The following is a 21,585-nucleotide window of genomic DNA, read 5'->3' as shown; positions in this document are numbered from 1 at the left end:
AGCATTTGGAAACGATGGGAAGGCTGTTACCGGACGCTGCACTGAAATCCGTGGATCGCGCGCGCATGGCTGCCCAGCCGGTGGAGGACAAGGGTTTGAGTGGATTAGAGGTGGACTTGAGAACCCTTAAATCGCTTTTAATGCTGTTCTACAGCACTGCAATATCCCATCAAGATAAGACTACAAGTGTCTTTGATGGGGATTGAGGGGCAATCCAAGCGCCCAAAAATTGAAGGACGGATTTGTGCCGAAGCATACACAAGAAAATCAAGACTAAAGAGTAAATGTAGTTTTTTAAACGTTGTGGTGTTTTGAAGATTAGGCAAGCAAAACATCTTTAAATGGGAATAGGAAAATGTATAACATTAAGACATTTCAAAATAAAGTTTTAACCCTCGATGATGTTTAATTTCTTTCCATAGTAGAAAACAGATATACTGTAATTCGATGACGTAAAAACGAATTATGCCACAGGCATCAGAAACAAAAGATGCATAGTGCGATGTAAGTCGCTTTGGATAATTCATGTAAATGCGCCACAAGTCATTTTGGATCAAATTGTCTGCCAAATGTGTTAATCGAAACAAATGATGAACTAAACTGCAAAAAACGCGTGCGTAATTTGGCAATTAATATACATCCTATATTTATCAGAAATATTTAGTCTCTGGATGCGGGACTGATCCGCCCATCTGCCTTCAGATCTGACTGGCAGTACTGCAGGAGCTCTGTTTGTATCTCACACAGAGTCTGAAGGCGCTATTTGATTAGACATCTCTCTCTTTGCTGATACACAAGTGAGAGACTGATGTCTGACAAGAATGAACACTCATCAAATCCAACCCGCAACACACACAGCTGCCCAAACTGCAGTGCGTTCTCAGTATTACTGGAAGGAGCAAATTTGTTTTCATGTCATGGCAGTAGAGTAGTTTTACTTAACCAACCAGATTCTCTTTAAGAAAAACAAAGATGTTCTGTTTAAAGACGGATTCTTCCATCATATATCACCGTCGTGTTATTCCAACCCTTTGAGAACAAGATTTGTTGAAGAACGTAAACCAAACAACATTTGACCCTTTAGACTTCCGTTGTATACAAAACCACTGACACATTTCTTTAAATATCTTCTTTTGTGTTGCATCCTTGACTACTGCAGTCCGCACGCTTGCAATGCATTGACCAGCATTTGTTTCTGAATTCGTATACTTGCATATTTCTGGCCTTACAAGTCACCATGTTTATATTTCTGGCCTTATAAGTCACCGTGTTTACCTTTTGATTAGTACATATACCGGCTGTGTAGTAAATGCTTCTTTCATAGGCGTTACATGGAAACAAACGTAGTATCCAAACTTAATGCAACATACTGTCTACTCAGATGCCTTCACCGGGTTGGTTTGTGAAAACTGCATGTGTAAGAAAGAATGATATACAGAAAAACGTGCTCCCCTCTTTATCTTGGAAACTGCAGTTTTTTGTCAGGTGACCATAAAATAAGAAATGATCCATCGTATCCAGTCACCTGTGATTCACAGATATGCAATGAAATATTTTTTGCATGTCAAAGTAAATTTTCTACATGCCAGGTAACAGTGAATTATTAAAGGAATATTAAATGAGTCTGGCGGCCTTCTTACCTTGAGTACAAAGTATTAAATGGCACAGCTCCAAATACTTCATACCTCGACTTCCAGTCATACAATGTTCTTAATCACGCTGGTGGGATCCGGGTTTACAGGTTACACATCTCTGTGTGGGTGATGGAGACCATTCATAAATCACTTGTGTTTAAGCTCAGATTTGTAGGACTCGTGATGCAGTTTGTTTAAACTGGGTCACAGGTGTTGGTCCCATTTAGCAGAATGTATAAAGCTATATCTTCAGTCCAAGTATCTCTGAATGTCCTGTGGTCATGGTTTAGGCATTTAAAGGGATAGTCCTTCCAAAATAAAGGTAAAACCTTTCATCATTAGATCACACTTTTAACACGTTTCACATTTCACATTTCAAACCTGTATGACTTCCTTTTTCTGCACAACACGATAGATATTTTTAAAAACAAAATGTTGCTAGCCAAACAACCTTGGTACCCCATTGACTTCTATTGTATGCACGGAACCAATGAGACATTTCTCAAAGTATCTTCTCGCGTTACACTGAAGAAAGTCGTACATACAGAATTTCCACCACATAAGCGTGAATAAACGATTACGGACAACAATAGCCTTGCGTGAACTATCCCTTCAAGACAAAATTTTCACACAATTTAATTCATGCAAAGTCTAGCCTTGAAATTTCTGTAATATGCCATTTAGATATATTAAGTTTATATTTAAGAATTGGCAAAGCTGTTGGTTATGTTTAACATTTGAAATAACCAATAACATGAACAAGTGTCATAAACAATGCTTATTTAACTCAAATCAGTCTATAAACTGTACATTAGTCTGTTAAACATCAGTTTCATGTAGAGTCATTAAGAGTCAGAAGGAGTCTGTGTTAATGGTCATCGGGTGAGAGTTAACAGTGTCATCAACTCAACTACCTGCCCACTCTCCAACAACAGCGAGCACATTTATTATTATCACTCGGTCTGTGGGCTGGAATGAGTCGTTTCTCACAGTCAAGAACTGACAAATCACTGACCCCTTTAGATCCGAGACAAACATTACCTACAAGACCTGGGAACATAAATACACAATCACACTAAAGGTATTGAATCATATTACAAATATTTAAATGTATAAGTTGCGAGTAGGTTTGTATATGACAAAGGTAACATCTTGGCTCTTATAGACTGTAAAACTTTCTTTCATGCAAGAATCAATTTCAAGCTTAGTATCGGTGTTATTGTCCAGTAAAAAAAATGTTTTTAAATCAAGCCATGTTAACTTTCACATTTTATTTATCACTTTATAGGTCTTTATTTATTCATTTTTTGTTTAACACATGTTAAACAGCTGCTTTGATAAAATGCAAATTATAAAAAGCGCTACAGACTGGCTGACCCGAAATTAACTTCCAGTCTGTGGTTTCTTATGAAATAACGATTTATTTAATCCTGAATTTATATTAATTTGAATTTAAATTATTATTTTACTGAACATTCGTTGGGTTAAATTGTATCAAACTACTCAATAGTTATTAATTTATTGCGGTGGTCTACTCGAAGTCTGAGACACATAACGTTTATGTTGTTGTCTATAAAAATAAACCTGACAAAATTTACTTGAGAATTACAATGGCATAAATGTTCGAAATAAATTTGGATAAAACATAGTCGATGTGTAAATCAAGAACACACCAAGTACAAATGGTGTAAAAAATAAAAAAACTGGATTCAAAGGAAGTTTATTTTTGCAGTTGTGTCAATTGCCGGTCGAAATTATGTTTGGATATTTTTACTGGAAAACAAAATCGAGTACAAAAATAGTAGGCAGCCAGAATATTGGTGAATTTACCGGAAATTATTTTTCTATAAGGGTACACCCATGTAGCTTTAAAGCTTTTTTATAACACTTTACAGTAAAGATCCATTCCATACGTTACATAACGTTAACAAATGGAACCTTATTGTAAAGCCTTTGTAATGCGTGTATAAATGCAATTACATCAATAAAATAAAAAATGCCACACATCCTCTAATCCAGTTTATTCTTTATCAGCAAAAGAGGAAAGGAAAAGAAAACAAAGAAAAAGGCTACAGAATCTTTAATCTTATCCATATTTTTGTATGTTTTTATGTTAACCTAAAAATGGCAAAGTAATGCAGCTCTATGCTAGAGTGAGAGTTATCCAGAAACACAAAGGAGGTTAAATAAGGATTTTTCTTAAGATACACAATATTGATCTCTTTTCTTCAGTTCTGTCCTTCTAAACATCTCAACAGAAAACCAGTCAAAACCAGTAAAAAAACAAAATGATAATAAAAGCGCCGGTAAATTGAGACTCTGACTTCCTCGCTCCCACCACCGGTGAACACACGTCTCCTTAAATGCCACGGACAGCAGGGAGGAGAGAAAAAGAGAGAGAGAATTAAGAGAATGCAGAAAGGACGGTTAGCATGAGCAGGCTAGAGACTGTCGAGAAACTATCGGGAGGGCAAAAATGACACGGGAGAAAGCAAGAACAATGGCAGAAAACCTTTCAGCTGCTTTAAAACAGGCAGAGAGTATTTTGCGAGGGCTGATGGGAGTTTCACGAGGTTACAGAGTGTGTTTATTCAGACCTGAACGAACTACAGTTCCCAGACGAGCTGTGGGCGGCCCTTTCCAAGCTGAACCACATCCAAAGGGTACCGTTTGATTTTGCTTCAGCCCTCGTGTCGGACCGAGCGTCGAGAACGCGGCTGTAAGTGCATATGAGCGAGTGTGTGAGAGTGTAAAACGGAAAAGCAAAGGGACGGAGTAACTTGGGTGATCCAGGTCGCCCCTCCCTCCCTCAAAAAAAAATGTCCACGTGATGCAGGAGACTTCCAGCACAGAATGGAACAGAAATTCCCAGAGGTCTGGATCGATCGACATGTTTCCCGTGGAGTCGATCGCAGCATTTGAGAAAGAGTAGTTCTCCAAAGTACAGACGGTTTGGGAGTGGGGAAGAGGTTGCGTCCTCTCCGCCGTGACCTTGAGGGTAGTTCGTGTGACCTGCTGACCCTGTATGTGCAGTGGGGGGGTGGAGGCAGATATCAGAAAATTAAGGCTCTGTGTGTGATGAGCCCGAGGCTGCTGAACGGGACACAGGTCAGAGGTCAAGCAAGGGTGCGGGGTCCACTGAGATGTACTGGAGAAATAAAGATGCCACTAGTGGGTGATTGTGTGCGTGTCAGATAAGTGGACTGCAGTGTGTATGCGTGTGTGTGTGTGTGTGTGTGTGTGTGTGAGAAGGGACTGGGGGCGTTCAAGAGCACTCTTCTCCGATGCGCTGGCAGGTTCGGCCCACCTTGCGGTCCAGTTTAACCATCTTCATCACGGCCTCCTCTCGGCCACGCCCCAGGTGGTCAAACATGCAGTCGTGTTGCTCCGGCAACCGGTGCAGCATGCAGAACACATAACCTAAGGACGGATGAGAGAGAGACAGAGATAAGAGGTATTGTATAATCTGAAGGTTGATTTTAAATGGAAGGTAACAACCTATTTCATGCATTATGATTTCTTACACTGTTAAACGTGCTGGCTTCTCAAGCTTAACATGGTCAATTTGTCAAAAGAACGAGTTGAACGTGTGATGTTATATTTCTGTGCTCGATTCACTCCGCCAGGGTTCGCACAGGTATTGAAATTTTTTTTCAAACATTGATTCCCGTTTCGGGTTCTGAGTCCCTAATTAGACAAATTTTGCCAGAAAAGCAGAATCTTATATGTATTATTAATTTACTATATAATAATTGTATTAAATGAACGGTTTGTTGAATTTTGCTCATTTTATTAAATAAACAATTAGTTGAATTGGGTCCTGGAGTACTTAAACAAACTGTATTGTACATTGACATCTAGTGGTTGAGCTTGGTATCGCAGTCTAAATATAGGAGAGTCAAGTTTAGCCAAGTAACGGTTCTCGGTTCCTTTTGATTGGTATCCAAAATAATCCTCAGTTAGAGGTCACAAGAGTTGTTGTTTAAGTTGTTGAGAGGTGAAACCGTCTATAAACGGTGGATATAACGCCGGATTTGTAGATCTTTTTAAACTGATAGCCAGCGCTCAAAGATGCTGGACATGAACCACACGCGGTAAGTCAAATTAGGTCATATGTCCGTTTTATTGGCAATCGGCATGGAAGTGCATAATTTAAACAACACAAATTTATAGTGAATCAATGCGATGATGTATTGTGTGCTCGTGCTGTAGTCCCCCCCCCCACACCTCCAGGCGCTCGTCTAATTTCCTGAAATAATCGTACAGCTGTCTCAGTTTTTCATCAATTTGATCAAACTAAAGACTCTTCGAAGATACAAAGTATGCAATACTACTTTATAGGTAATCAGGATTAATATGAAATTGGCAAAAACTGCATGTGTTCCCTCATCTTTAAGAAGCATTTTAACAGCACAGAGCGTGCGACACTCAGTTAACCAGCATGAGTTGAGAGAACATCTTATTCTCCACTTACTGCTGCTTTTAAGACAACAACTAGCTCTCATGTCACAGACTGTTTATTCTGATAAACTACCATGCTTGGCAAAATAAACTATACAGCTATTAAATTATTTTCAAGTAAATATAAAACCATATTTTTTACTTTTTCCAAGAAAAACTTGAGCAGGGTTTGCAAAACTTGACACCGTGATGCTTGGAGTGTTTTGAGTGGTTGTGCAATTCAATCTCCGAAATTGATTTAGGTTTTTTTTTCATTGGCGCGACAAAAAATCCCTAATTTATACTTCAAGTTTTGTTGTTTGGGATAAATGCATCCGCCACAAATGTTAATGTCAACACATCTTATCCATTCTCCTGCTCTTTCAAGAGAGATTAAGTGCAGTAAATCAAAAAACATACCACAAACATGATGATCATTTCTAGGTAAATAAAACTTTCTAGGCACTAACAGGAGGATCCATTTAGGCTTTAGAGCCTCATTACTAAGAGTTTAATATATTCATTAATACACGTGGCGTATTTAATGAGTTAGAGATGATTAAAAGCATTCAATCCTTCAATTACAGCAGCCAAAGAACTACGCATGCACACAAACGCACACAAAAATGCATGCGACACAGCACAACCTGCTGTTCAATTTGGGAACTAGTACACTGTAACATGTACATTTTTAATAAAAGTTCTCCTGTTCCGGTTAAATATGCAGATTTGACCTTAAATGAGCCATTTTTAGGTCGATTCCCAAAAATGCTATTAAAACATTTGCTCTTTTTGTTTAAGTGTGACTTTGGAAAAGGACTAAGTTTAGCCGACTAACAAGAACCTGTTTGAAAATATTGAAAAATGAAAAAGTGGCAGATGCCAGGATGTAGGAATAAACGCTTACGGGTGTCCAAAGACACCGCTTTCCGAACCCTAAGAAGTTATTGCTACGAAATTTTGAGCGTCGACTTACTGCAGAAGTGCCGTTTCAGACGGACCCCAGAGAGATAATGACTCCGATGTGAGAACAGTCGGATTCATATGCGTATTATCAGATCAGTGGGATCCGCTATCAGACTGATGACTCTGACTGCTGCTGTACAAAACCACCTTCAGTTCAACAAAACAAGATGAACTGCTGTTCACGCTGCAATTATGCTTAACCGCTCACTTTATTTCATTACCTACAGCTAGCATCTGAAATTTAAATGGCCGAGGGGAGTTAAATATCGGTTCTGTAGGGATCTCAAAGTTCTTGCCGAAATTGCAACCGCTGCAGAAACAGACAGGTGAGAGGAGCCGACACAGAACACCCCTGAATATGAATGCCATTCGAGTAAGAATGTTTGATAATGTAAAAGAAAGAAGTCCAGAGAATCTGTCTGATCCTGAGCGATGCAACGTGACTGAACTACAATGCTTCATTGCAGATAAACGCGCAGGCCTCGAGGCATTACAGTTTTATTGCGTCACATCACTCAGGTTGTCGATTTAAGAAAGAGATGAATGTGATACTGACCACAACGACAGGACCCCAGCTCCTGCTGTACGAGCTCCAGTTTGGTTTGGCAGCTGTGGCACCGCCGACGATTCTTCTGCTTGGGAACTCGTGGAGAACCTTCAGAACATGAGGCCTCTCCCAGCCGAACACGCTTCTCTGGGGACGACTCGCTATCTGAACCTAAAGTCAAACGCAAACACATTTTTACACTCTTGTGTGTAATGTGCATTACTTCTGCTAGAATACCTGGCGCGGTCAAACGTCCGAAATGAATTGTGCTTTGAGCCGATTGCTTGGACTGCCAAACCCCCCTTAACTTAACTCAAGATAAACTCTGAATGTTGACCTTAAGTGGAGGCTTCACTCAGTTTAAAGATTATAAAGTCCATATGTATAGCAAATAATCGGGCAGTCACATTTGACGTCTGAAGCTTTTATAAACTTTAAATACTATTCTAGGGGGTTACTATGGTGCTCTGGCTGGTTGCTGACAGACTGGCAGTCTGTAAGCTGTCCAAATGTGGCACAACATGAAACCACTGCGGAAAACTTAAGTGGATTAAAAAAATCTTTATTAAGGGGTATGGTTTGAATAGAATTTCTCCTTTAGTACATTTAACCTACGCAGTCTTAAAAACGTGTTTTTCCAAGGATGGAGACATGTAAAGCTGTTAAGTATTGCAAAAGCAATCAAAGTGCTGTAAACACCATCACAATTTCAAAATGAAAGAATTTGACTATCAAAGACAGAAGATATGAAATATCTATTTGTGATCATTTTGATGGCCATTTAAAGATGCAATATGTCATTTTTTGTCTGCTGAAATATAAAATTGCAGATTCCTTTATGTGCTTAACTTTGCATTGAATGAACTTAAACTGACCACTTATAAATTCTTATTTCTAAGCATACAGTTGTGGTAAGATAAAGAGTTACGTTAATGTACTTTGTCAAAAACTGGTTTGTTAATTTTTGCCCCAAAAAGTCACATATTGCAGTATAAATATAAAACATCATTAACATGTGCTGAAAGATAAATAATTCAATTTTTTTATATGTATTTTAAAAAAAAAATCTACTTGGCAACAGCAGTTGTTTGGTCATCTGATAAAAATATGATTTTTTAAACATTTTATAAGCAATTTTTCACTCTAGAGATATGCATCGCTCTTCAATAGCTTAAATAAAGACTTTCAAACTTTAGTTGAATTACGACTCCGATTAACTTTGATGTGATGTGCTAAACTATTAAAAGCTGTCTCGCACACACACACACACACAGGGTTGGTGGTGAGGTGTACCTGAGTCACAGGGTCGTTTTGTAGGAGTGGATAGCGTGCCGCGAGCTGTGTCTGTACTGGAGACTTCTGGAAGAGAAGAGAGAATGATGTCATTATTACTCAAGTTTAATAACTTTCAGCACCTCCTGTCAGAGATACTTCCTAGATTTGTGGTGTTCTATATTGTACTGACCACTAAACACTGATATACAACACAAAACGGCAGTGCATTACTGTACAGAAGCACAAAGACTAAAATTTGAATCTTAATTTAATTTCCCTTTAGTCGTTGCAACTCATGTAACTTCCATGAAACACAATATGTATTGTAAGCTATATTACAAATCCTTCTCCTTTTGTGTTTCACCAAAAAGGAAACTAATACGAGGATGGAATGACATGAGCGTGAGTAAGCGTGTGCCCTTACCATCCTGTGCAGGAAGAGGCGTGGCTTCTGATGAAGGCTCCTCTGAGGTGGCTGGATTGGAGGACAGGGTTTGGCTACTGCTGCTGCTCGACTCATTACAGAAGACTGCGGATTGGCTATTGCTGGAACTGGGGGCGGGCTCTGGAGTACAGTCCTCGTCTGGCTCTTTCTTCTGTATGTCAGCTGGAGAGGACAGACCAGTGTGAGAATTTCTTATACACACACAAAATTATTAAATGCCCACAGTGATTGAAATGCAAAAAAACTTACCAGCAAAGCATTTGGAACAGAGGTTCATGGTTTTGCTGGACCTGGAGAGGAAGCGGAAACAGATATTAAAGTGCTGTTTTTCACATGCATCACTATTAGTGATCATTATTTTCCAGTGTTTTTTCATGTGAAGCTTCTCTAAATCAATGCAGTACATATCAATCTCTTTAGCATAGAAAAGTCAAATACTCTACTGAACAAACAACGTTATTTCAAAAAGTATTTTGTAACTATTTGTAATTTGTCGTGACACAATCAAAAATGTAACATTTCACTTTTTATTTTGTTAATATATGCATACACAAAGAGGTTTATGCTATTCCTAATGCAAAAGAAAAGTTAGTCATTAAAAAGTGGTTTTGCCTCTAAAAGGACTTTTCAACAACACAAATACCTTTTTGAAACCATTACTTTGGAAACTTATGCCAGTACATTAAATATTCACCACATCACCCCAACAAACAAATTCAACATCAACATTTGCAAAACGACGAGCAGAGTCTCCTACAAATAAGCCTCTTCACTGTTCTATACCTGCAGCCTGAGGATGGTTATACATCACACACACTTTATTAACATAGACGCAAACAGCCGTCGCATTTCCTGCACCGGCTCCAAGCTCTCCCTCAGGACGACACAGGTTGAAAACAACATCAACAGACCTTCTTCAGCACAATCAAGCGCAATCATAATCAGCGCCCAATCAAGGAGGCGGAAGGAAGCATGGGGAGGAAGCAGGGTATTGTGGGTAGGAATAATGCATATTAAGCAGATGAGCGCATCCGAAGGGAACATCACCACATGAACGCGCTGACAGGGGCGGCTTGCGCGTGTATGGAAAAGGTTGGGTTGCCATGGAGATGAGCCGAATTATGATGCGTGTTGACAGATGATGAGTTCCTGACAGCGAGGAAACGGTTAAACCAGGTGATCTGTCAATGTTCATGACAGCAGGAAACCCATCTAGTAATGATGAAGTCACACTGGCTGGGCACAAACCAACAAAACACACCAAATCCATTTTGATTCTTGACACGACATGAACCAACACAGCGCTGTACAGCTCACCCAGAAATACAAATTCTGTCATAATTTATTCACCTTCATGCTGTTTAAAACCTGTATATGACAAAAGAAGATATTTTGAGAAAAGTTTCAGTGGTTTTGTGTCCGTACAATGGAAGTCAATGCCAATCGTTTGGACACAAACTGCTTACAATGCCCAAGAACGGTATGCCTGTGTCGAATTCTATGACCAATAACAATTATGAAGTTAACGGTGTTAATTCTGATGTTGACATTAAAGTTTGAAGTTAAAGAGTTCATGAAACAACAACACTTTTCTGGAGAAAAAACACATCTATGTTTCAGTTTGCGGTCTTCTGTCACATCACTCCAAACCAATCAAGCCGGCCTCTCTGCAGATTAATGTGACATCTCCTGTTAAATGTCACCAGCAATTACATCTTATGAAGAGACGCAAGAGCCCAATCACGCATGAACACACAACACAGACACACACCGTGAAACTGTGACGTGCGAAACTTTCAATAAACTGACGAAAAAAACAAAATCAACATTTTTAACAAAGGAGAATAAATGATGATTTTTTTTATTTAAACAAACATCTACATTTATTCTGTAAAACTCCAAATAACGTTTTTAACAAATATATAAACACAATTTCAATTTAAAACTTTTATTTGATATTGTCTTTCATTTTATTCTCAGTTAAATTTTAAGCAATTTTGTTAAGTTTCCTGTTTCAATAGGAATGGAACAATATTATCGATACTGTGTTTTCACAATAGCAAAATTGTCTCGATATTATCGTGGTCACATGAATATAGAGTCGCACAGTTAATCGTTAAAAGATTGTGATCTCCATTAAAACACCCACACCAAAATCTAATCAAAGAAAATCATCGGTTCTCGTGTGTCTATTACACCTCCAACTAAAATCTTCAATCTGTGTTGGTGCTGCAGTCGAAAGCAGACAAAGCATTATCATCATTAGGTATGAAACAGTCTTTTCAACCAAACACTATCATTATTTCTGTGTCAAATGATCGCAGAAGAATGGGATTAAAGCAGAGTTGTCAACTTTCACAGATGAGACACTCATTCACAAGCTCTTAGTTTGCCCAAATTAATCTCACACCAAATAATAAACCAACATAAAGTAAATACAGCCTGACAACCAACTGCTCTTATGGTTGTCTAACATTGTTCTTATAATGCGTCACATCTAAAAGTGGACAGATTTGAAACAAAACTAACGATTGTAGTTTGTAGTGAGTGCGCGCTTATCTCTGTCATTACGGTAAAAACACGTTATGATAGTGTGTGGCGCTTATCACTGTATAAACGCTAATAGAGAAGCTGCACTTTTAGAGCTTTTCATCAAGTTGTCCAGCATTTCATGTTTTCTGGTTATTAAAACTGTTTACTGGTGATAATACTGTGATGTGTTTATAAGTTGCGTTTCTTAAAAGACCTCTTCAAGCAGTCTGTATTTGTAAGGCAAATTGATAATTCTATCTAAAGACCTTTAATTGCAAGAGTCACCTTATGAATTTGTTTTACTGTGTTAATATTTCATATACAGGTTACTTCAATGCAGTAATACTTTTTAGGAAGTAAAACTTTTGCATTTAAAGGAAAACCTAAAAAAATAACCACTTAAGTTCACCATGTCTCGACTGGCCAATCAGAATCAAGCATTCCAACGAGCCGTGTAATAACACTGAACTAGCGAATGTTACTTTTGCAATCAGACTCCTTGCAATAATGAAAGAATTCTGTGTCAATCGCAGGGGATGCCGCATCCAAACACAACAGTTAATCTAACTATCTACTATTTGTCCATGCCACCAGCTCCCAAAAGATACCACACGCTCGAAAATGAGAAGACCGACGTGCTAACAGGTGTTAAAATCTAGGTGTCGGATGGAAGTATGGAAATGAAAAATGAAATTCCACAGCTTCCCTTCACACTTCTGCCCTCTATCTGCACATGCAAAGAAATGACTTTGGTACGATAGCAATCCTCAGACATCTGATCTCAGTAAAACTACTCAAATAGATTTTTCATCAAAATGAAAAGACGAAGGAACAGTTCACCCAAAAATGAAACGCTGTCTTCATTTCCTCACCCTCAAGTTTTGTCAAATCTGTATCAATTACTTTGTCCTGATGAACACAGAGAAAGATATTTGGAAGAATGCTTGACACCAAACTTGGACTAAATTGACTAAAAAATGTACATGTTCTGTTAAACACAAAAGAAGATATTTTGAAGAATGTATATAAAAAAGGAAATCGTTCCATAGGCATGTTTCCTATTAAGGTCCTCAAAGGTTCCAAGAACTGTTTGGTTCCAAGCATTCTTCCAAATATAAAATTTATACAGATTTTTTTTAAGCCCCAGGATGAACGATTTGATATTTGAGGCGTTAAAAGACGGCGTTTATTTGTTGATTAATTGAGACTAGGCATGCAACGATATGTACATTTTGGTCGATAATGATAACCGATAATTCATTAACATTGGAAGTCGATTACCAATATATTGGCCTATATACAGTATCTAAATATTAATATAAAATTCCATAAGATTAAAACAAAAGGAAAATGTAAAATGACCATTTATCAGGCGATACCGATATGGCCGATAATTTATCGTGCATCCCTACTTGAGACCGTGCTGAATCATTTCCAATCCGTTCACAACACGAATGACCGACAAGTGAATGCTCTAGTTAAGTTTATGTGAAGTCATCTTTACATTGTGTTGTGACCATGATGAAAATACACAATAAAATAATCACAAGAATGTATTAAGACGAGTCCTTTCATTTTACTTTAACACTATATAAAAAAAAAAACTTTTCCATACAAAAGACATGCACATTTCTGTTGGTTCAAATGAATTCAGTACTATTTTGCTCTGGTGTATTCAGTGTTTAAATAGTGTTAAAAAAAGTCACTTTACTTAGCCCCTAAAGCTTCTCTGTAGGCTCTGTCATCTGCAGTTAAATGTATAGACAAGTAGTATTTTAAAACAATTTTTACACATTCACAAATATTTACATTACAAATATAAAACCATTATAAATGTTCCACAGAATTTTCCTAATTTTGCACAGAATTAACAAAAAAAGATTCTGCATGTCCCTGGTATTGAATAATGTTATAATGTCCCTCTGAAATGAAAATAAACCTGGACATTGTAATTCCTATGAGTTGACTGATTATTATCAAAGTGTTTGTCAGTAATGGCGCTTTTCCACTGCATGGTACCGTCAGGTTTAGTACAACTCAGCTCAGTTAAGTTAATTTAATTTCACTTCGGCTCACTTTGCTTTTCCACAGCTGTTTAGCAGCGCTTCAAAGTGGGTGGGGATTATAAACTTATTGTCATTGTTGCGCCGCCTCAAATACTGTATTGAACGCGACAAACACACACACAACACAGGAGTAATGGAGCATATCGATAGCGGATGACAGCAAAACAAAATACCACAAAAATATCAGAGATTTTGAGAAATCTTAAAGAAAAGAGCGGACAGCGTTCATTTGGTTTACTCGACGGCGCACGAGGGTAAGCTAAAATAGCGTTTAGCTTTGTGTTAAGGGTCTCGATCTCGATTTTACGGTCACAAAGCATAAAACTAAATGACAATATAATGTTTTAAAAAACGTATTCATGTGCTGCAAATCGAGTGACACTGGTAATGATTCTCTCTGCCCGATCTGTGTGTAAACACGTCACATTTTGGTATCTGTACAGTACACTTGGAACCTCAACCGAGGCGGTATTAAAAAAAGTATCAGGTACTAGGTACTGTACCAAGTGGAAAACCTTCCAAAAATGAGCTGTACAGCACTGTACCGTGCAGTACTATGCAGTGGAAAAGCGCCATAATAGAGCTATTTTGTGGAGAAATGTCAATCATTGCATTGCAGACAGATTTTTAGGTGTGCCCCTAGTAAAAAAAGTTAGTCTGGAACCCTGTATCTATCATTTTTTTGAAACAATGTTTTGATCACAAAGTTACAATGGAGGAAGGATGTATAGCAGCACCTGTTGACATTTTAACAGCTGTCCTCCCTTTGACGCCACCTAATAGTTTACTACATTTGCAGATATCCTGCACCAACCATTAAAGCCATCAATCTTGACATCCCGATGGATTTGAACAGATTTGCTTTTTGAAAGGCATAAGCTTTAGCAAAATGTTTCTCATTTGTCTTCTCTTGTTTCAGACTCATATGAAACACAATAAGCAATGAGAATCTGATCATTTGTAATAACATGTGCCGTTGCACAAATCAGGTTTCTTGACACAGGTTATCCAAACAGCAGCATTTGCTTGTGTCATTTAACACCAGGGTTTGGCACGTCTGCACAAGGTTCATAGTTACACAACCATTCACATGTTTTGGAAATGGATTTCAATGTAAAACCGGTTAACTAAAACTTTTCCTGAAGCATAGGATTATTAAATTGGGTGGAATATAAAACCTATGGAAATAACCACCCTACAACCATGTAGTTTTATGCAGATCTCAGATTTAACAGATTTTGATGGGAAATACTTACCTGACACCACTGTCGTTACTTGCATCACACACCATCCGTATTATAAGTGAACTGTAATTTAGTCCACATTAGTCCATTCATCCCATAATGAGATATTAAAGAAAGAGAATCCTCATATTGGGGCTGATAAGAACCAAGAGAAATATTGCTAAAAAATACACAATCCTGATGAAATTCATGAGCAGATCATTTACGGAAGGGCTTAAGTGGGCTTTCATTGGGATTGTTTGAACATCCCAGTAAGATTATCCTGTACTGTGATTAGCTGCAAATATCCAAAGCAATACAATATGGCTAAAATGTTTGGTGTAAAAAGTAAAAGACCGTAAAAACCCAGTTAGGACCCTGGTATATGATGCTACACTGTTTTTTACTAAATCAGCAAAATACATTTTTACATTATTTATTTATTGAAACAGAAATATAACTTTTGCTATCACAGTGAGAAGCTCTCAGGGTTTTTCCTGGCTCAAAATGAGGCGGAGGTGGTCTCATATTTATTTTGTACACGCACATGTAGGCCTTTCGTACCTTTAAGTGGCTTAACCAAACACTTAGATATAAAAACATAACAATTAGATGAAAATGACAATTATCAAGTTATATTAGGGATGCAACGATTCACCTTGAGCCGGTTGAAAATCGATTATAATGTATGAACTGAATCGCAATACATTTTTTGAACAGCAGGGGCCGCCATGTTCACTGCAAACCTTAAACGTGGACATGCTGATTTCTCAAATGCAAAAATATCCAAGAAAAGCACAGACAGTATTAGTTATTCATATTAAAGAGACCTTTTCTATTATTAATTTGTTTTAAAATTGCAGTTTAGTTTTGTTATTTAAAATAAAACCATTTTAATATACAAAGAAACGTGAAGCATTTAAGAAATGATGCAAGGGAAGTTGTTCATTTCTAATTTTCTAAGCTTCAACTCAAATAAATCGTGAGTAAATCGTGAAGAAATCGCATCGTGAGATCAGAATCGTGAATCGCATTGTGAGCTGAGTGAATCCCTAAGTGATATAAAACAATACTTTTATTCAACCAAACAGAAATGTTTTAAAATCAAATAAAGCTTTTATCCTACGTTAACTTTTAGTCCACAATAGCCAACTAAATTTACCAGTCTTCCTAAATTTGCTAAGCTTGTTCCCATCCTGTATTCTCTTGTGGTTTACTGAGCTTTGAATTAGGGCTGCAACTAACCATAATTTTGATAATCGATTATTTATTTTTTTGATCAATCGACTATTCTTATAAAAAAGTAATTACATCTTTTGCTTATAATAACTAAATCAGATATGGGAAAAGTATACACAACTGAACTCATTAGCATTCTCCCATAATGTTGTGAATGTCTCCATAAGTAACAAACCTGTGAGTTGATTCAGGTGTGTCATATTAGTAGCAACTGACAATACTCTCTTCCAAACGTGGGAGCGAGGGGAGGGTCGGCCAAGGAAATATTTTTTTTGTGTTCTTAAGTGCATTACTTAAGTAAATGTATTTTGTTATTTCCAACCTCAGGCTAAATACCCTGATTTGGTGTATTTTTAGTTCAATTATGTACTTTGCAAAGTGCAGACGCCACATATCGGGTTTTATTAATATAATCTTTAATTTTGTCATTTAAAACACCTCTCCCCTTTAAACTTTAAAACTGCGCAGCTTGAAGAAATGCATACAAAACACGTCTGACTGTACGGAGTGACACGTCCGACTTTAAAACTGCACAGATAACGGAGAGACGCATGCACAGAGAGACACGTCCGATTTTAAAACTGTGCAACTTGTGCCGCACGGAGAGACATGTCTGACTTTAATACTGCCCACCTCGCCCTGCATGGAGAGATGCATCTAAAATGGTCATTTTAAAAGGGAAGAAGACGCACTTGATTTATAACTGCGCAGCTCGCAAGTGACGTCACAGACCAACTAATCGGTTTTATCGTGGTTGCAGCACTACTTTGAATGATTCAATGATTTTTTTACATTCGCTAATGACTGAAAAGTTTCAACAGTTTAAACGAATCGATTCAAAGGAGTCATTTGTTTGAGAGTCGTTCTGATCGCAATGTGCGTTTAAACTGGCAAACCCGCTGTGCGATGTACAGTGTAACGCTGATTCATCGAGCCAATTGCACAGCTTAAAACATTCTGAAATGAAGTACGCCTCATTCATTTAAGAAACCTCTTTAGAAATTGAATGTACTTGGATGCAAAACAAACAATATTCAACTGATAAGACATGAAACACAGCTAAGGGGCGATTCACATTTCACGTCTAAAATGGAAAATGGGAGCTCATTGCTTTATTTTTAATTTCCGTGCGCAAAACGCAAAAGGTGAATGCCCCTAATACAACTCTTAATGGTTCTTGTACTGCAACTCTTCAGCGCCTCACTGGGCTGATACAGAAACATTGTCTCCTTTGTGGCGTAATGCCGCATCTTCAGTTACAAATGGCAGTTTGTAGACAGAATACACGCAGTGATTTTTGTGAAGACAACCAAAATCATTTTGGCGAGAGACTGAGGCGGTCGCTTCCAATTTTTCCATGCAGGGAAAACTCTTGCGATCAAAACTTAGTGTTGAAGTATACAACCCTTATAAAATGTCCAAATAAAAGCATATCATCAGTTTTTACAACTGCTAACCTTTACATCACCAGCCATGTCCAAACATCATCAACCATCAGCAATTACACTTCGCCTTGTAAAAATATTGCTAGATGCTAAAAATAAATTTGATGGAAAACATAGCAGAGATTTTTCCTGTAGAACATCAACTGCAGGCTTTCAAATTTATCCGCGCGAACCAGTCAAACTATTCGAATCGCAACTGAATAAGGAAAGAGGATCTGTGATTTAAATCTCTGAGATCCACAACCAAAAATGTCTCATCAGGACTCTTAATGTATCTTATAAAACAGATTTATGTAAATGTATGTATTTATGTAAGTCTTATGTAAAGTGACAATGTCACCTTTATATGTAAAACAAAACACGGTGAGAAGATATGATTCTGTCTACCATGATGCAATATGAAGCTAGTTTCTGAATAGGATTCAAGTGATGAATAATGCGAAACTGAACATTGAAACTGACACATTGCACAAAGCTAATCGCAATGTGTCAACGTGTTTATCTACCCCACCCCACATGCCTATGTACACACACATACCTGGAAGGAGACTTCAATCCACAACTCTGTGAATAATATTGTACCGAGTTGACCCTTGGCTAAGCCCCGCCCCTTTGATCACCTGCGCTTAAGTCAAGATTTTCAATATCACAGCTCATTCACAGCCAGTGGGTTTAGTTTTAAAAGATTACATACATTACACTGTGACAACTTCACATAACAATCCATGCTGAAATATGCCAACTACTTTCTAGACGGACGCATATGCAGAGGATCAGGTCCTGTACAAAGCCAAGAACGAAATAAGGATATGCAGACTTTCCTATGTTTTACTCTTAATAGTGGGCATGCATTTTGGCAATATAGAATATAACTTCCTACACATTTTCTCACTGTGGTCATGCAACCAACTTGAGATTCTTGATGTGTTAATGCGAATGTAAAATAAAAATGCCTTTACCAACAAATGCATTTACAATAAAATGGTATTCTGTCATATTTTTAAGACCGATTTATTTGACATATTTTACAAGTCACCAATGTGAATATCAAACACAACACCACTTATACAACATAGGTATGCCATGGAACAGATCACATGACCACAACACTAACCGAAAGAGTCTTAAATACACAACATTGGACATTTTTTGGACACACGTTTTTAAAATAGATTAGTTACTACGGAATATAAGGGTGAAGTTGGTTCGATTATATTTATTTCTAATTATTATTAAATCAAACAGACCATGATTCAATCATTTGAAACATAATCCATGTAAATAAGTGCATATTTGAGCCTGACAAATGCTTTTTAAGCCCTCATTCATGTCACACCCAATGAAAAATTAATCCGTCATGATCCTTCATTTAGTCTACACGGACACAATGGATGCGTGTCAAAAACTAGTGAGCTGCCTCCCTACACATCACAGGTAGTACACACTTTTCTGCCTATGACGCTTTAAGGTACTGTTTAGAACGTCAACTAACATCATTTTGAAATGCACTATGTACATGATCCAGTTACAGTGGCTAGAACATGCTACACATGGCCATCATCCTAAAAACAGTAGGCAGCATACTACATTTTGACAAATAAAAAAAACATGCTCACTTCACTTCTGGGCCCTGCTATCTACCTAGGTAGAACACTAGGTTTGGAAAAAAAATGACAGCCAGAAAATTGCTTGCAATTATGATTTCTAAACATGCTGTCTAGGAACACAGATCACTACGTTTTGGGTTAATTTTCTCTCCTGTAATGTCCAAATTGCTACACAATTTGGAGATGCAGCACAAAGATTGTCCCACATATAAAAAAATGACAGCAACCTATGAAGCCCAAAAATGTTTTAAACCAAACCATAAACAAAAAGGACCCCTGTTATGAAAAAACAAAAACAATATCCCTAAATGCTAAACATCTTAATAGTCAAAAACGCTGTTTTTAGATCGCTTACACGACTGTGAGACACAGCAAATGATTGTTGATAGAGGACTGTGATACCCGTCATCTGTCAGTCCTGCTCACAAGACTCATTTAAACCACCAGACCAACTAAATTCTACGTTAGTTGAGCCCTTCTGTTAAAATGTGTCGTGTGTTCGATGGAAGTGCTTGTTATATTTGTTTGTTTGAGGGGGAACACCAGCTGTGAATGTAAAAACAGGAGTGGTTGTTCCCCACCCCCATCCCATCGGCCTACAACAATGAACAACAAACACTACACATTTCATTCACATTTATCACCATATCCGCATCAGATTCGCCGAACAAACATATTTACGTGATAAATGAACAATCTTACCCCCAAAATCCGCAAGGGCAGCGGGGAGGTATACTGGTCGGCTTGCTGCGCTCGCTCCCTGTGTCCCCCATGGCGACGATGATAAAGCGGCGGGCTGCTGCAGGAAACACCGGGGATTCGCTCACGGCCTAGTGCTTGTGTGGGAATTCCTCGGCTTGACGTTTGTCTAAAAAACGCGTTACAACGCAAACCCCGACCGAAAAATGCAGCGTAAGAAGTCCAAAATGCCGACACGAGCGGCCACGAAAATGAATTTGACTAAATTTAAACAATATACAAGAATTTTACGGCCGCGTACAGTCCGACGGACCGCACCGGGAGTCAAGGCCGATCAGCTGGCGAGTAGAAGATACCAACTGAAGATGAGGTGTTCTTAATCAGGGATGAAAAATATTCCGCGATCAATATTGGACTTTCGTTCGTTTTAAAACATTACTTGTCTATTAATGATAACCACAATTAGTATGATGTTCAAATGTAAGCCGACCAATTTGAATATACCGTGTTCGTTATGTTTTAGAGACCCAATGATCCCCGAAAAGAAAGTGGTAGAATCCAAGCTGTATTCCTTGTTTGTAAAGGGGATTTGAGGTTTAAAGCTGTTTAAGTACAAAACCTTCTACAGGATATGGATACGACGATCTGCTCACAATGGCCTTCCCTAATACACATTTTCCGCAAGACACGAAACGATTACTTTAAAAATACCAAGTTTTGTTGAAACCTACATGTCACATTGAAACAAACACTGGCTCGGGGCCACATAGTAGTCTCTTTATTCCACTCCATTGAAATGGGAGATACGTTCAATTCTATGTTAACAATATTTTATTTTATGTGTGCATTTTAAATGACTTAGCCTATTGTGAATAGTCTTGCAAATATTCAGGGAATATGCCTATGTTTTACCAAAAAGGTGACGAGTAAATGGAATGTAAATTAGGACAGGACACAATTTAGATTAAGTTGACATGGACGTGTCAAAAATCTAACAAAGCCGGATTTATAGACCTTAAACTTTGTCATTTATTGGGATTTTTTATAAACTGCAATAATATTCTGATCACACACTTACAAAAGACTTAGCCCTATGGGACAGAACGGGCTGGAGGTCTGTGCCGACTTCAGTTGATGTAGTATTTTGGAAGCTCGAGGCATTACAATGAAATTTTTGGTCTTGGTCTTTATGTACAATAGCGTCTTGGTATAATATTGGTTCGTGTATTTGGAAAAATATATCTAAGGCATACATTTCCAAGTGACTTAACTGGCAGACATCAAAAGCAACAGATATATAAGATAGGAAACTAAATCTATATTTATTGAGATGTTTGCAACTGAGAGCCCGTTTACCCAATATCATGAAGCTATTGCCAGATTTTTGCTATATCCTGATATGACACTGAATAAACAGGATAAAGCTGTTGGTGGCACACTGGACAGTATATTTTATGTTCACATTTT

General features: G+C 37.8%; 1 protein-coding gene across 1 annotated transcript; it reads right to left on the bottom strand.

Annotated features, from left to right (window-relative positions):
• Nucleotides 1-3,640: 3,640 nt before the first annotated feature.
• On the bottom strand, nucleotides 3,641-20,481 carry zfand3 (zinc finger, AN1-type domain 3). Its single transcript, XM_056761348.1, has 6 exons — nucleotides 20,122-20,481; nucleotides 9,557-9,597; nucleotides 9,287-9,469; nucleotides 8,881-8,946; nucleotides 7,597-7,758; nucleotides 3,641-5,054 (listed from the first exon to the last, which is right to left on the bottom strand). The coding sequence occupies exons 1-6, from the start codon at nucleotides 20,190-20,192 to the stop codon at nucleotides 4,900-4,902; spliced, it is 678 nt and encodes a 225-aa protein (XP_056617326.1). The 5' UTR covers nucleotides 20,193-20,481; the 3' UTR covers nucleotides 3,641-4,899.
• Between the last annotated feature and the right edge of the window lie 1,104 nt (nucleotides 20,482-21,585).

The sequence above is a fragment of the Triplophysa dalaica genome, chromosome 11 (genome assembly GCF_015846415.1).
Source record: "Triplophysa dalaica isolate WHDGS20190420 chromosome 11, ASM1584641v1, whole genome shotgun sequence".
Classification (NCBI taxonomy): domain Eukaryota; kingdom Metazoa; phylum Chordata; class Actinopteri; order Cypriniformes; family Nemacheilidae; genus Triplophysa; species Triplophysa dalaica.
This window is presented reverse-complemented; position numbering and strand designations above follow the sequence as displayed.